The 16,836-nt window shown below is 41.0% G+C and overlaps 1 protein-coding gene across 3 annotated transcripts in view; it reads left to right on the plus strand.

The window, feature by feature from the left end:
* Nucleotides 1–6,235: 6,235 nt before the first annotated feature.
* Nucleotides 6,236–16,836, plus strand: part of TMEM62 (transmembrane protein 62) — a 55,468-nt gene continuing 44,867 nt past the window's right edge. The window contains exons 1-4 of one of the 3 annotated variants that reach the window (XM_079769317.1): nt 6,236–6,662; nt 6,947–7,058; nt 8,305–8,442; nt 12,596–12,641. In XM_079769317.1, the coding sequence (XP_079625443.1) occupies nt 6,483–6,662; nt 6,947–7,058; nt 8,305–8,442; nt 12,596–12,641 (476 nt within the window). In that variant the 5' untranslated portion in view covers nt 6,236–6,482. Of the gene's footprint in view, nt 6,663–6,946; nt 7,059–8,304; nt 8,443–12,595; nt 12,642–16,836 lie in introns of those variants that run through there. The other 2 variants (XM_079769318.1, XM_079769319.1) reach the window with 2 other exon arrangements.

The following is a 16,836-nucleotide window of genomic DNA, read 5'->3' on the forward strand; positions in this document are numbered from 1 at the left end:
TGTGTGTGTGTGTGTGTGTGTGTGTGTGTGTGTGTGTGTGTACATTGATGAGAGTTCCTGGATTGTCTCAGTTGGGCCCGGCATGTTCCTTGTCAAGAAATATTTCCTGCCCTGATTGGTGTGGCTCAGTTGGTTGGAGTGTCATCCATGTATCAAAAGATTGCCAGTTCGATTCCCAGTCAGGACACATACCTAGGTTGCAGATTCAATCACCAGAGGGGTCAGGTGCATACAGGAGGCAACTGATCAATGTGTCTCTCTCACATCAATGTTTCTGTCTCTCTCCATCCCTTCCCTTCTCTTTAAAAAGTCAATAAAAATGTATTCTTAAAATATAAATTTCCTTCCTTTTCAACATTAGGGACTTTTTTAAAAATTTTGCTTAATATTTGGCTTGTTGGATATATAGATATCAGGAAGTCCTTGGGTATGACTTTAAAATGGCAGCAACTTGAATGTTGCGGTGTTGAAATACAGGTGTAAATATGGAACACATTCAGAAACAAATCCTGTATACCCTCTGCAAATTTGGAAAGATATACACAATATGGGGAATGTTTATTGATTTGATTGATGATTGCTTGTTTTGGAGTATTTGGTGGAAGAGTGAATCCAGACTCCTCATACAGGGAGACACTCCGAATTTCATGATTAGTTTAGAAAACAAAACAATATAAACAAGAGTTTTGTGCTTACTAAAAGAGATATACATTTTAAAGAAGAAGCAAACAAAAAGGAAAATATAGAATAGTACCATGATCCTCATCTTCTGGCTCTAATTCCCTCTGTTTCTACTCCTGCTACTTATAAGGAAGGACCTGTCACAAGAGTGCTAGTTTCTTATTTAAAATGATTTTTTTTTTTGTTAATCTTCACCCGAGGATATTTTCCCATTGATTTTTAGAGAGAGTGGAAGGGAAAGGGAGAGACACACCAAGAGAAACATGGAGGTGAGAGAGACACATTGATTGGTTGCCTCTGCATGTGTTCTAGCCTGTAACCAAGGTATGTGCCCTTGACTGGAATCTGTGGGGACAGGTTGTAGTTGAAGAAAGAGGCTACCATATTGAGCTGAGAAGCAGGTGGATATGGAGTGAGTGGTCCCCATTACAACAGGAGTTGCCAGTCTTGGACTAAGGTCATTCCACAGCTGTGGGGGGAATCAGCCTCTGTTAGAACAAGGGAAGTCCTGAGAATGTGATGAAGTAGTTAAGGCTGGAGCCTTCAGGACCAGTTTATGAAGAATCAGGCCTGGATTCAGAGGTTTTATTTCTGGGGTTGGCTTGCAAACCTAGGTTTGGTGGGATTAGCTTAATTTTAGAGATAAGAATTTCCACAATTGAGGAGTCATTTCTGATTCAAATTGAATCAGACTTGGGTTAAAGGTCATAAATAGGCTGTGATCTTGGGTTCACGCTTAGCCCTGGTGCCAAAGGTTTCATTTAAGGGCACAGCTGGTCAGAATATTCTGTCCTTGTGTAATTAGTAAAATGCTTGCTCTCTCTCTCTCTCTCTCTCTCTCTCTCTCTCAATTCTAGCCTGCTTATCAAAGATTTATAGGATCTTCTAGATTGGATCCAGATCAGTGTGGGAGGGTGCGGGGGGGGGGGGGGGGAGAGGTGGGGGAGGAATTAATGTACCAACTGGAAACAGAGATTTAGAAATTTCCCTCTTCCTTGGATCCCTGCCATCGCCTAGCTGTCTACAACCCCCACCCACTTATGCCTTACTCTCCTCCTTTCCCTTGATATAAAAGATGCCTGAATTCTGGGCTCTCTTAAGATGGATTTTCGAAAGCTATAAGGCACCCCCATCTGTTTGAGTTGGGCCTTCTTGATCAATAAACCTTTCCTTACTCTAAATTTCGATGTATTGAATATTGGCCCACAAACTTTGAACAGGTAACATTTGCAAGTGATCAACCACAGCATTTCAGCTCTGGTGGAGGGGGAAAGGGTGTAGAAAAAGAGGGTTAGACGGATAAAGAACTTGCCAAAGATAACACAAGTAGGAGGAAGAGTCAGGATGTGAATCAAGATGCATACAATTAAGAAGGAATGAGACTGAATGTTCAATGGAAGGAACTTTGTTTAGACATTCAGGGAGTAGTTCAACCTACCAGAAGAATAAAATCAAGTTTGCAGAGGGACAAAGTAGATTCTTTCACCAAGTCTGTGGAAGTGTTATAGGCACCAGAAACACCAAAAAAAGATATCAGACAGCCCCTCGAGTTGAAGGGAGAGGGCTGTCCCCTCCTCGGTTCATGTCTGTCTCATAGGAAGGAATTCAAAGAGTGACCCCAGCTGATTGCATTGTAGTACAGAAAATTTATTAAATAAAGCAAGTAAATTTATTAAAGAAGCAAGGCAAGCAAATTTATCTTATCTCTGGCTTATGAAAGCACAGACGGACTTCCCAGCTAGTCTGAGAAGTGAGCCTGGTGGAGATTTAAGGGGTTATACTCCCTTCTGTCTATAGGTTTTTTAATTTCTCTGCTGAATATCTTGGTACAGATTAAGGTCTCCCTTTTACTTTTTTATGGCTTTCCCAGAATTTATGAGAAGCATTTGGCAATTTTATCTTTAACAAGCCCCAAGACTGCTAGCTTCTCAGTTTAAACAATGTGATGAACACTCCCTCTTCTCTCCTCCTTCCCCAAAACGACTGACTTCTTTGAGATAAATCTCTCCCTTCTTTCTTTCCTCCTGCCCCCACCTGCCTTAGCAGTTCCAGGGTGATTTACACTGTGTATTCTGTGGTTAGGGAGGCATTAAAACTCCCCCTTCTTTCCTGCATTCTTGGTTAGCGAGGAGAGGTATTAGTCATTTGTTCTCAAGCATCCTTGGTTGGAAAATCTAAGATCTTGGCCTTGTTTAACTTTCTTGTCTCAGTTTCCCTAGTCCTCTTGCCCTGGAATTTTCCTAGCTTCTCATTATCCTGTAACTGTAACAGAAGGAGTCACAGGACCCAGTTTGCAGTAGACTGCATCAATCCTGGTGTTCAGTGATTTGGTGAACATTAAATAAACGTGAACAAATGTATTTGTCCAGGATCTGAGTAAATTTTGAAAAGAGGACCCAAGATAGATCTATAATGGTTTGAGCACCTGTCAGTGAAGCCTGTCAACCATCTTTGTATTCTATCTAGGCTCTTTGGAGAAAAGGTTAAACAAAACTTGTAATGAAAGTGCAGGTGAATTCAGTACAAGAAATACATAGAACAATGTATTATTAACAGAGCTGAAAGGCAAAAGGAATTCCTAGGCACGGAGTGAAAGCAGATACCAGGATAACAACTGTGTAGCAGACATGGTGAACAAACAGGCCAGGTGAGAAGTCAGAAAACTATGAAAGAGGCCACTTCTGAGAAATAAAAATGACACAATATTTGAAGGGTTTAAAAGTACCAACTAGAGGTTTCGACAACTGGTAACAAGTTTGAGTTAGTGATAAGAACTTGGAAAACCAAACAGAAAAATCAAGATAATTCAGCACTGAAGGAACATTAGTTGTGCAAGAAAAGAATAGTTATCCTCAGACGGGTTAGCAAAATATGGCCCCCAAATCCACCTGTTGCCTGTTTTGTACAGCCTTCAAGCTAAGAACAGCTTTTACATGGTTGAAAACGTCAAAAGAAAAACATTTCATAATACATGAACTTCCAATTTCATATTTATAAAGTTTTTTTGGAACCCTGCCACCTCATTCTTTTGTGTAACGGTAGAGTTGCATTGTTGCAATAAAACAGTCTGGCCCACAAAGCCTAAAGTATTTACTGTCCTCTATAGAAAATTTTGCTAACTCAAAAAAAAAAAGGTTATTTTTCTCTTTACATGGTCATTATTGAAAACTCAGAAATATGGATGAGCAAAGCAAACATAAATAACCATAATCTCAGATAATCTCACTATCCTAAGATAACCATAATTAATAGTTTGGTATATATGCTTCCAGGCTTTTTTCTGTGTGCATGTGTGTACTATACTCTAGTTTTAGAAAATACTCATTAACATGTTAACATGCTATTTTTCTTCAATATTACTTAAGATTACTGCATGTTATTCCCTTATATGGCTGTGCCATTCTATTTTTAAGACTTATTCTGGACCACTTACTGTAGTTTCTAATTTTCTCCTATTATAAACTTTGCTTTAATAACCTTACTTATTGGTAAATCTCTGTAAACATCCATATTTTTCCTTAGGATTAGCTATTACATATAGAAATATCAGGTCAGATAGAGTGCACATTTTTATATTTTTCATTTTTACTTATTTTATTGATTTTTAGAGAGACACAGATACTGATTTTTGTTGTTCCACTTATTTATGCATTTATTGGTTGATTTTTTGTATGTGCTTTGATTGGAGATCAAACCTGCAACCATGATGTATTGGGATCTCTAACCAATTGAGCTATCCAGGAGAATAAAATCTAGTTTACTGAGTCCTAACCGGGAATCGAACCATGACCTCCAGGTTCATAGGTTGATGCTCAACCTCTGATCCACCGCAGCTGGGCTAATATTAACTTTTAACTATTTTCCCCCTCAAATATCCAGTCAGCTGTCAAATTCTGTAGGTTCTGTATTTACAATTTTACATCTGATTCTTCCTTTCTAATTTCAGTGTCATATTCTCCCATCTTCCTTCTTCCTCCATTTTCCTCTCACTACCTGGATGGCTTAGTCTGTTCAAGCTACCAAGACAAAGTAAGACAGACTGAGTGGCATGTAAAGAACAGAAATTTATTTCTCACAGTTCTGGAGGCTGGGAGTCTAAGGGCAGAGTGCAGCATGGTTGAAGCCCTCCTACAGGCTGCAGGCTTATTAAATTGTCAGTGTCCTCAAAGGGGGGATGGGGCAGGTATCTCCCTAGAGTCTTTTTTACTGTAAGGGTACTAATCCTATTCAGGAGGACTGGATCAAAGGCTCACCTCTAAATACTATCACATTAGGAATTAGGATTTCAAAATATGAATTTTGTGGGGACACATTCTGATCATAGCACTGGATTATTCCAATATCCTTCTAATAGGATTCTCGGTTACAACTCTCCCCTGTCCAGTCGGTTTCCTATGCTATCGCCAGGTCTATCATCACCCTTGGCATTTATAAAGGCCTTCCACAATGTGGCCGAAACTAAGGGTCTGGTCTCATTACTGTTATTCTTCTAGGTAAAACCTAGGTCCAGCCAAATAAAATGCTTACTGTCTCCTCAATATGCATTTTCTCACCTTAATACTTTAGTTCATGTTGTTAGGTCCTGGTAGAAAATGCTTCTCCCCATAACCCCCGCCCCCAATCTCTGTCACTCAGAAATACTATCCATTCTTTTTCTGTTGTTGTTAATCCTCATCTGAGGATATCTTTTTCCATTGATTTTTAGAGAGAGTAGAAAGAAGGGAGGGAGGGAAAGAGAGAAAGAGAAACATCGATGTGAGAGAGATACAACTGGTTGCCTCCTGCACACCCCCTATTGGGAATTGAGCTGGCAACCCAAGCATATGCCTTGACAGGAATTGAACCAATGACCTCTTGGTTCCTGGGTCGATGTTCACCAGTCTGACAGCACATGAACATTCTTAAGTCCTTCAAAGGTTTGTGGAATTTGGGTATCTCCAGGCATTGCTGCACAACTGAAAGATTCCAAAGTTTAAGTTCCCAGGCTAGTTAAAGCAAGAAGAGAATTGTCTACTTTGCCTTAGCCTACTTGATTTTTATGATTTAGCAGCTTGACATAGTGACTCCATTTTATTTCTTCACTCTTTTTTCTCAGCCGGAATCTAATTCTTCTGTGCCTGGCTCATTGTAAGTATTTAAAATGTATTAAATGAACGTTATACACTCTATTGGAATACTATGTAACTAAATGCATGTGAAATCAGGTTTAAGAGAAAAAATATTTCACAAAACATTGGTATTACATCTAAAAAAACCCACACACATATGGAAGCAGGTTGTTAATAATCAGAAGGGGCCAGAGAAAGTCAACTGTCACATGTGTACTGCAATTTATTATTATTATTATTATTATTATTATTAGTGTGTGTGTGTGTGTGTGTGTGTGTGTGTGTACTGCAATTTAAAAGGTGTCCTCGCGCATACTTTGATTCTCACAACCCTGTGAAATACGCCCCGGAGGTATTAGTAAGCTGTTTTATTGATAAGGAAGCTGACTCACAAGAGGTCAGAAATGACTAAGGCGGGGCCAGAATTCTAGCCCCGCCTCCCGGAACCGGCTCCTTCCCTGACACCCCTGGGCAACCCTGAATGGCGTTGGGGGTCTCTCGGTTTGCTTTTCCTCACCCTCATTACTTTAGCAAACCAAACCCAGAGCTGCAGGCGGCCGCGAGGGGCAGGTGCCCGGGAAGGCGCAGGTGCCGGTGGCGGCGTTCCAGAGCGGCGCGGTAGGCTCCGCGACCGAGTCCCTAAGGTCGGCCAGAGCCGCTCCCGCGGGCGCTGCGCCCGGCCGGGCGGGCAGTATGGCTGCGGAGCTGGCCTTCAGGGTGGTGGCGGGCCTGGTGGCCGCGGCGCTGACGGCCATGCTCCTGGAGTACTACGGCCTGGCCGGCCAGACCTCGCCGCTGCCCCAGACCCGCGTCCCCAGGAGGCCGCACCCTGCGCCGGGCCCTGAAGCCAGCAATATCTTCTGGGGTCTGCAGGTGACGCTGGGGGAGCCTGGCGAAGGGTGGCGAGGGGAGGCTGGGTGCAGAGCTGGCAGGACTGGTGAGACGCCGGCAGTTTCCGCGGGGGGCAGGACCCGTTCCCATTCAGGCCCCAAACTCTTGGCGGGGGTGGGGGTGGGGTCGGTCCTTCCCTGGAGGGGGTGGGTTCTCTGTTGCACTGCATCTTTGCTTTTTCCTACCCCCATAGAGAGCCGCTGGGTTGCTCTGTACGTGCTGCCTCTTCCTGACTCAGATATCTGTTTAATACCTGCTTTCGGCAGATATCCGACCTTCACCTGAGCAGGTTTCATGACCCAGGCAGAGCTGCAGACTTAGAGAAGTTCTGTTCTGAAACTGTTGACATCATTCAACCAGCTCTCGTCCTAGCAACAGGTAGGGAAGGTTGCTGTGCTATCATGTTGTTCTGTGGTGCAGAAGGTAGAATGATGGCCAGGGCTGCAGCTCTTCACGTTGGGAACATTGGAAACACTATAGCCCCAGCCCCAGGTGAGCCCTCCTCCTGAAGAGGAGATAACACATAATTCCATTTGCCTATGGATAACTGAATCAAGATCCAGGATAAAAGATTTGTCATAGCAAGGTTTTGTTAAAGCGGTAGAAGCAGGACTCAGTGTTCTCATCTTAATGTCTGCTGTATTTGTACCTGTTTTTTTATGTTGCATTCCTGAATTTGAGAGAGGATTAGGGAAAGCCCTTTAACCACAACTCAAAAGTTACCTTTAAAACAAAACACACTCATATTTTCATGTTTTTTACAGTTAATCTTATTTTGTCAATTGTTCGAGGCTTAAATTACTCAGGATACTTCCTCTTCAGCCCTTGGTACTTCTGAGACTTGGGTTCCCGAATCTTCAAACCCCTAACTATTTGCTCCCAAACCATGTTGGAGGAGAAGAAGCTAAAGGAGCATCTATCTTGTCTACTAGGGGACTCATCCCACCCACCTTCCTGAAACACCTGTACTGATATGACGGAATAGCAGTCCTCATCTTATGGCAGACTTCTGTTTCAAGGGTCTGTCTAGTTTTCTAGAAATTTTGGTATTTCTTTGTCCAATCTACACCTTCCAGATTGCTTCTTGCTGTAAAAATAATATTTGCTTAGATTATAGCCGTTGCCATAGACATTAGGCACCTGCCCAGACTGTTGGAATTTCTTATAATTTTCGTTAGAGTCCCATGCTCTCTCTTTTTTTTTAAGGTATATTTTTATTGATCTTTAGATTGAGAGGAAAGGAGAGGGAAAGATAGAAACATCAAATATCAAACGGCTGCCTCCCATGGGTGATACAGTCCGCAACCCGAGCATGTGCCCTGATTGGGAATTGGACCAGCAACCTCTTGGTGCATGTGTCAATGCTCAGTCCACTGAGCCACACTGGTCAGTCCATGCTCTCTTTAAAGATATATTTTTTTCACAACCCATTTCTAATATAGGAGGTTAAATAGGCATTTGCTAAGCTATAAGGAACAAATGAATGGATTCAAAAGTGGCTGTGCTTACACATGTTGAATACTTTAAGTATCTGTTCCTTCAGTGTGCATTAAAATAAATTGAATCTTGAACCTCCTCTTGGGTTTATTTTGTATTGCAATTCATTTCTTATATAAATCTGCAGGAGATCTGACAGATGCCAAAACAAAGGACCTGTTGGGATCTATGCAGCAGAAGGTAGAATGGCAGACTTACCACAGTATTCTGAAGAAGACAAGGGTCATGGAAAAAACCAAGTGGCTTGATGTCAAAGGAAATCATGGTAAGAGTCAAGACCCACATATAATTAAGGCTATATTTTTATTCCCTCCAGGGGCCTAGATTCTTTAATCTACCTAATAAAAGAGTAACATGCTAATTGACCGTACCTTCGTGACACCCACCAGCCAATCAGGAGTGAGTATGCAAATTAACACAACAAAATTGGTGGATTAATTTGCATACACAGGCACCGAGTGGCCGGGAGTGGGGTGGGACACTTGCGACATCGCCATGGTGACAATGCAGGCATTCCACACCACCCCAGCTGCTCCGGGCCTCTGGGCAGCGAGGGAAGGCGGAAAGGTGGCTCGGGCCAGAGTGAAGGCAGTGCTAGCAGCCAGGGGAAGGAAGGCCCATTCTTGCACGAATCTTCGTGCATCAGGCCCCTAGTCCTACCTAATAATAGACAAATATGCAAATTGACCATACCTCCGACACACCCACAAGCCACGCCCACCGTCCAATCAGAGCGAGCATGCAAATTAACCCAAACCAAGATGGCTACAGCCACAGAGAACAAGGTTTCCTAGGTAATAGAGGAAGCCAAGCTTTCCGCCTGCCCTTGCCAGGCCTAAGCCTCCACTCAAGCTACAAAGTTTCAATTATAGAAGGTAAACAAATTCAAACAAATGGCGGCAGAATGGAGCTTGAGAGAGCAGGCCAGGGTTGCCGCCGGCAACAGGGGAAGCAAAGCTTTCCGCACACCCTGGCCGGGCCCACCCGCTTAAGGCAACAAAGTTTCAATTATAACCCCAACAGAAATGGCTGCCGGCCTCGGAGGGAGCCCCAGGCTTGGCTCCGCTCCAGGCTACAAAGTTTCAATTGTAGAAGGACAATAAATTCCAGATACCAGGGCCTCCGCTTGGGTTGCTAGAGGGCATGGCCGTCCTGCAAACCACCACAGGCCCCTCGCTCTGGCCGCCCCACGCCCCAAGGGAACCCCCACCTGATCCGGGATACCCTTCAGGGCAAACCAGCTGGCCCCCACCCCTGTACCAGGCCTCTATCCTATCTAATAAAAGAGTAATATACAGATTGATCATCACGGCAACACACAATATAGCTGCCCCCATGTGGTCAAAGATCCTGCCCCCATGTGGACACAAGATGGCCACCACAAGATGGCCAGCAGGAGAGGGTAGTTGGGAGGCACCCAGCCTACAAGGGAGGGCAGTTGAGAAGGACCAGGCCTGCAAGGGAGGGCAGTTGGAGGTGATCAACCCTGCAGGAGAGGGCAATTAGGGGTGACCAGGCCGGCAGAGGAGGGAAGTTGGGGGCAAACAGGCTGGCAGCAGAGTGGTTAGGGGGTGATCAGGCTGGCAGGCAGAAGTGGTTAGGGGCAATCAGGAAGGCAGGCAGGCAAGCAGTTGGGAGCCAGCAGTCCTGGATTGTGAGAGGGCAGTCAGACATCCCTTGAGGGGTCCCATATTGGAGAGGGTACAGGCTGGGCTGAGGGACAACTCCCCTCCGTGCACAAATTTTGTGCACCGGGCCTCTAGTTTAGATTATAAAATGGGACATTGTAACCTAGGTTTAGAAATACTAAAGGCACAATTTTGAAATACAACTATGATATGTGATTTTAAAACTACAGATGTCACCTGGCCGGTGTGGCTCAGTGGTTGAGTGTCGAACTATGAACCAGGAGGTCATGGCTCGATTCCCCATCAGGGCATATGCCCACGTTGTGGGCTTGATCCCCAGTGTGGGCATGCAGGTGGCAGCCGATCAGTGATTCTCTCTCATCATTAATCTTTCTCTACCTTCCTCTCTGAAATCAATAAAAATGTATTTTAAAAATAAGTAAATATAAAAATACAGATGTCAATGTTGGCCTTAGAGGGGAAAGTTGGTATGGTCCTTTCTTTTTTGCATGGAAGAAAAGCTTCTAGCAAAACCCATGCAGGTGAATATTTTTGAAAATACGCATTTTGCTAGGTGAAAGAAGACAAACTTGTCCGTCTATATACTGTATGATTCCAGTTTTATCACATTCAAGAAAAGGCAAAACTATGGATAGATAACAGATTGCAGTTGCCAGGGGTAGGGATAGGAAGAAGGTTGACTATAAAGAGGCCATCAAGAGAGACTTTTGGTGGGTAGTGGAACTGTTCTGTATGTTGATTGTGGTGGTACATATATTACTGTGCATTTCTCAAAATCCATAGAACTGTACATCACAAAGAATGACTTTTACTGTGTATAAATTAAAATTGCAAATAAATGTCCATCTGCATGAGGAGAGAAATGGATAATCCCTTTCTGTTTTTTAGATTATCATTGTTGTGATAGTAAGGAAATGAACTCTTCTCTAAAAGTATCGTGATAGTAGTAGATTTGTTTGTTTTATAAAGGTTGACTTTCTTACTGGTTAGTTGCTTAATTTGTCTGCTTCATTTGATTATTCATTGGTGGTAAGTACCTAATTATATTTTTAAAAACTCTACCATTTTAAGCAGATAAGTCTATCTGGTGAAATATACAGCTGTTGGTTTGATTAAAAGATGCCTTTTTACAAAGCAACTATGAATTATAAATTGAAAATAATATATCTGGCTTACAACTTTCTCTGCTATATTTATATTTCCCCCTTTTTCTGATCCTAATTAGTGGTACAGGTCAAATTCTTTTGCAATAAATAATAAATATGTGTATTTTTAAAAAAAGTTTTCCAAGCCATGGTGCTGACTTATTTCAAGTAAGAAATATCAAATAGACTCTTGTGTTTAAATAATCTGCATAGTCCTCAGAGTTCATAATAATCTAACTTAACTTGCATAGGCATAAATGCTTATGGTTTGGGCATATCATAGGAGCAGAAACTAATCTTTACTAAAATTTATAACAATTTTTCTCTTACTAAGCAAGAAGTTACATATACATTATATTTCTTTGGGGCTAGATTGGATTTACAGATTAATTTCTAAGGTTATTAGAAATGTAGTGGATTCCTGGAATTGAAGCAGTTTTAGCTGTTGCAGTTAGTCAAACTATGAAATCACTGTATCCTATCTAATAAAGAGGGAATATGCAAGTTGACAGTCACACTGTCACAAAGATGGTGACACCTATAGTCACAAGATGCCAGCGCCCAGTCCCCTCAGCCCCGCTGGAGTCCCCCAGTCCTTTCAGCCCCGCTGTGGGGGCGGCGGGCACACAGTGCGGCCAGACCCACCCTCAGCTGCCCAGCCACCCAGGGCCGGCCCGAGGCACAGGCAAGCCTCAGATGGTGGCTGCCCAGCCGCCCAGGGCTGCCTCAGGCTCAGGTAACCAGGGCCGGCTGAGGCTTGTGCTGCCAGCAGAGGCAGCAGCAGAGGTGTAATGGGGGCGTCACCTTCCCCTGATTGCCAGGTTGCCTCCCGCCCCAAGGGCTCCTGGACTGTGAGAGGGGGCAGGCTGGGCTGAGGGACCCCCCTCCAGTGCATGAATTTTCATGCACCAGGCCTCTGGTTTCCAGATAAGTATTCTATGACATCCTGAACCTTAACCCTTACCATTATGTAATTCCTTCCTTACTGAATCTTCTTTAAGATTTAAGAGGAGAGGGGCTGTTATCAAAGTAATCTGTTTTTTAGAGGCACTTGGTATGTATCCATATATCAGGCACCAATCCAGTCCTTGCTGGCTTCCATAATCACATGTTTAAAACAATAGCAATAACCATCCAGTCCTATACTTTCAAAGTGATGTGTATTCTAAAATAGTACATAATTCAAAGTATTTATTATTCTCCAGTATACTAGATGCCTTAAACAAGTTTCCAGATAATCTGAATTCTATTTTCAAATTTTAAAAATTATCAATCTAATTTATTGGCATTCTACCATTTAAAGTGTTATTGAAAGAATTGTAATTTTTCTTTAGTCATTAATGCGTTTGCACTTTTTTCTTTTTAATATTTCTACTGATTTTCAGAGAGAGAGGAAGTGGGAGGGAGAGAGAAAGAGAAACACTGATGTGAGAGTGGGATATTGATTGGCTGCCTCCCACACACTCCCCACTAGGGATCGAGCCCACAACTAAGGCATGTGCCCTGACTAGGAATTGAACCAGCAACCTTTTGGTGCATGGGATAATGCCCAACCAACTGAGCCACACTGGCCAGGGTGCATTTTTCTTTTTAAGATGATGTTTGCTCTTTTCTTTTTAATTAGATTCATTCAATGTTCCAAGTCTGGAGAGCGTCGAGAATTATTACAGGTACTGTAATGAACAGAAGACAGACCATCATGTGTTACAAGAAGGGTACAGCCAATGAATGGGTGAAAACATTTTTTAACAGATAAATTTCTATTTACAGAAACTGGTAATTTAGAAAAGGAGACTTTTTTTTTAAAATGTGTATGACATACAATTTTTTGTTTTTGTTTTGGGACTTTTTCTTTTAATTCTTTTTATTTCATATGCTTTTTCTTGGTTAATGGTACTTGTAATCCACATAGACTATTTATTTATTTATTTATTTATTTATTTATTTATTTATTGCCATTGATGCATAGCAGAAGTCATTTAGATCAGAGCTTGTCAACTAGAATACTATAGGTTTTAGGAATGCTGAGATATTGATTTTCTCAGCCGCGAGGGTGGCTGAAGTGCCGAGTTGGTCACCTCTGGCTGCTTTGTCCTTTCATTCCAGAATGTCATACAAATATTAAAGTTTTCTTTATGTGCCATGAATATGAAAAAGATTGTGAATGTGAAAGGATCTTGAGTTAGAAAACTGATTCTCTGATCTCAATGTGTTAAGATTCTTCTTTTGATTATAAATTCACAGTATTTCTACATTGTCAGTCAAGTAGCAAATATTTATTGAGAGCCCATCATTGGTTAGATAGTATGAGAGATACAAGAGTAATATTCGTAAGGTCTCTGTATAAACGTTTAAGATTCCGGTAGGTGGGTGTAGATCCACCTGTCATGCAGCCACCTAGACAACCCTTGTATGTAAGTTCACTTACTTATTAAACTGGTCACCTACAAAAAAAAAAAGAATTAATATTAAAAAATATAGTCTATACCTTCAAGAAAGTCTGTCTAGCTAAAGGTGATAAAAATTGTTTAGGAAACAACTAGAAAAGAACATGAAGGAATGGCTGATGAAATGCTAGATTATTATACATGGTAATCACTCTGAGAAATCAGAAAAGGTGGAGGTCAGCTTGGAGTGGACAGAGAGAAGACTTTATTTTTAATTTAAAATTTTTTAAAAATTTGGACTTAATTGGCATATAGTATTGTGTAAGTTTAAGGTATATAGCATGTTCATATGTTACATTTATATATTGCAATATGATTACCACCATAGCTAATACCTCTGTCTTGTCACATAATTATTTTTCTTTGTGGTGACAAGAATTAAGATCTAGTCTCTTTTCATCTTTGAAGTTATAGTATTGTTGACTACGCTGTGCATTAGGTCTTCAGAACTTATTTACTAGTTGTAAGTTAAAGAGGACTATAAAAGAAGTGAAAATTGTGTCCAGCCTTTTTTATTTTTCAATATTTTTTATTGATTTTTTTAGAGAAAGGAGGGTAAAGGGAGCAGGGAGAGAGATAAAAATATCGATGAGAAAGAAGCATTGATCAGCGGCCTCCTGCACACTTCCTACTGAGGATCAAGCCCACAATCTGGGCATGTGCCCTGACAGGGAATCGAACCAGTGACCTCTTGGTGCATATGTTGACACTCAACCACTGAGCCATAGAGACTGGGCTGTGTCCAGTCTTAAAAGAGGGGTAGCATTTCAAAAAGTAAGATACTTTGAGTGGTCTATTTTAGGCAAAACAACAACAGTAAAACTAACCCCCAAACAAAAACAAAATAAAGCAAACCCCTTGAGCTTTAAAAGCTAGAATGAACTTTTGGGGGCAGTAAGGAAACCGGTTATCACCAAAATTAGGGTTCATAATGAGGATTGGTATCTTGGGGCCAATTTAATGGAGGTCTTAAGTGAGAAGCATAGAGATTTAGATGTGATGGATAATAGTTCATAATCCAGTATAGGTTCCTAAGAAGACAAGTAACGTAATGAAAATAGTATCTTATAAAGACAATTGCACAACAACAAAAAGATAAGGATAAAAAAGAAAAAAGAGGGAGAGACTGGAGCTGTATAGATACCAAATAGGAGAGTCCTGCAGCAGTCCAGTCATAATATGGAAAGGGCCTGAGAAGACAAATCTATCTAAGTTCCTGGATATGAGAATGGTGGCATCAATTTGAGGATGATATGTCAAAAAGAATTGGTTACCATACAATTAGTCTCCATAACTTGGAAGAGGAGGTATTCCTCTTTTGTTAATGTGAGAAAAGAAAAGGACAGAGATGAAAATCTTTCACTTTCTATTAACTGTGTCTTTGATTGTGACTATGGGAATGGAGTTAAGAAACATTTTCAAAGAAGAATTAATAGGGCTTAGGATCTGAGTGTTTATTGGGAAAGTAAAGTTATTAATTACTTTAAAGTTTCTTATCTTTATATTTTTGTTCCTAACTGCCTAACCTATCTGAGTTTAATAAATAGCACATATCTATCTATCTATCTATCTATCTATCTATCTATCTATCTATCTATCTATCTATCTATCATCTATCACAGAAATATCAACCTGAAGGAAAGAAACCTTGAAGTTAAATCTTGAGCTTAAGAATGCCCCAGAGCAGGGGTCCTCAAACTTTTTAAACAGGGGGCCAGTTCACTGTCCCTCAGACCGTTGGAGGGCCGGACTATAGTTTAAAAAAAAACTATGAACAAATTCCTATGCACACTGCTAAGTCGGCTGCTAAGCAGGACAGGCAGTGGCGGCAAAAACACCCAGCGGGCCGGATAAATGTCCTCGGCGGGCCGCATGTGACCCGCGGGCCGCAGTTTGAGGACCCCTGCCCCAGAGGATGTGGAGAAAAGGGAACACTAGTTCACTGCTAATGGGAATGCACTATGGATAACAATATGAAGTTTTCTCAGAAAATTAAAAATGGAACTGTCATTTGACCCAGTGATCCCACTTCTGGGAATATATCCTAAAAACTCCGAAACACCAATCAGAAAGAATATGTGCACCCCTATGTTCATAGCAGCATTATTTACAATAGCGAAGATGTGGAAATAGACCAAGTGGCCATCAATAGATGAATGGGCAAAAAGCTGAGGTACATTTACACAATGGAATACTATACAGCTGTAAAAAAGAGGTACCCTTTACCCTTTGAGACTGCATGGATGGACCTGGAGACTATTATGCTAAGTGAAATAAGCAATCAGAGGAAGACAAATATCACATGATATCATTTACTTGTGGAATCTAATGAACAAAATGAATTGACCAACACAGTAAGACCCAAAGCATGGAGGCATGAACAGACTGACATACCTCGATGTGGGGTTGCAGGGAGGAGGAGTGATAAACCAAAACACTTATATGCATAGTCCATGGACACAGACAATAGAGTGGTGAAGACTTGTGGGGAGGGGGTGAGGGGAGAAGGTAGGGGATAGGCAGAGGCGGGTAAAGGGGAAGAAAATGGGAGACATCTGTAATACTGTCAACAAAAAATAAAAAAATAATTTAAAAAAGGGTGCCCCAGTGAATGCCAAAATCCAGAATTCAAAAAATTTTATTAGCTATCATATATTTTAATATCTCTCTTTAAATAGTTGGATTTATTTTTAGATAGTTGGATTTTAATGTGTCAAAAATATAGCAATATAAACAACATATGAGATTATAAAATCCTGAAGAATAACTCTGAAAACATATTGAGCAGGAAAAATATAAATAAACTTTTTAATGAGGAAAAAGACCTGAAATGGAAATTTTAAAAATACCAAGAAGAAAGGCAATAGAATTGACTATTAATTGTAATATGTATGATAATTTATGATATAGTTGATGGCTGTTGTGGCTTAAATATAGCTCCCTGATGGCACATTAAGTTTCAGAAGTTTATTTCTATTTTTCATATATGCTGTTAGGTAAAAAGTCATATAGGACACTTAGATATTTTCTTACAATGTTCTGACATTTGAATAATATAGGTATACCCCAATGTAATCTATACTTTCCTTCACATTTATTTAACAAATATTTAATAAGTATAATTAGTCACCAAGTACTATATGTACTATGTTACCCATCCTTTCTCTCTACTCTTCACTCTCCTACTTTTCAGACACCTGAACACTATTGACACGTAAGATGGTGAGGACTTTTATTACTGGATGTGGATCCTGTGAATGTTATCAGTATGTTTTTAGGAACTGAAAAAGGTTTACTGACCCATACCTAGACTATCAGTTTTCTCCTGGTTTGATGACTTCGTTACAAGGTGTTTTTTTTTTTGTGTGTGTGTGTGTTTGTTTGTTTGTTTGTTTTTTAATATATTTTATTGATTTTT

The sequence above is a fragment of the Cnephaeus nilssonii genome (genome assembly GCF_951640355.1).
Source record: "Cnephaeus nilssonii genome assembly, chromosome: 4".
NCBI classification, from domain to species: Eukaryota; Metazoa; Chordata; class Mammalia; order Chiroptera; family Vespertilionidae; genus Cnephaeus; species Cnephaeus nilssonii.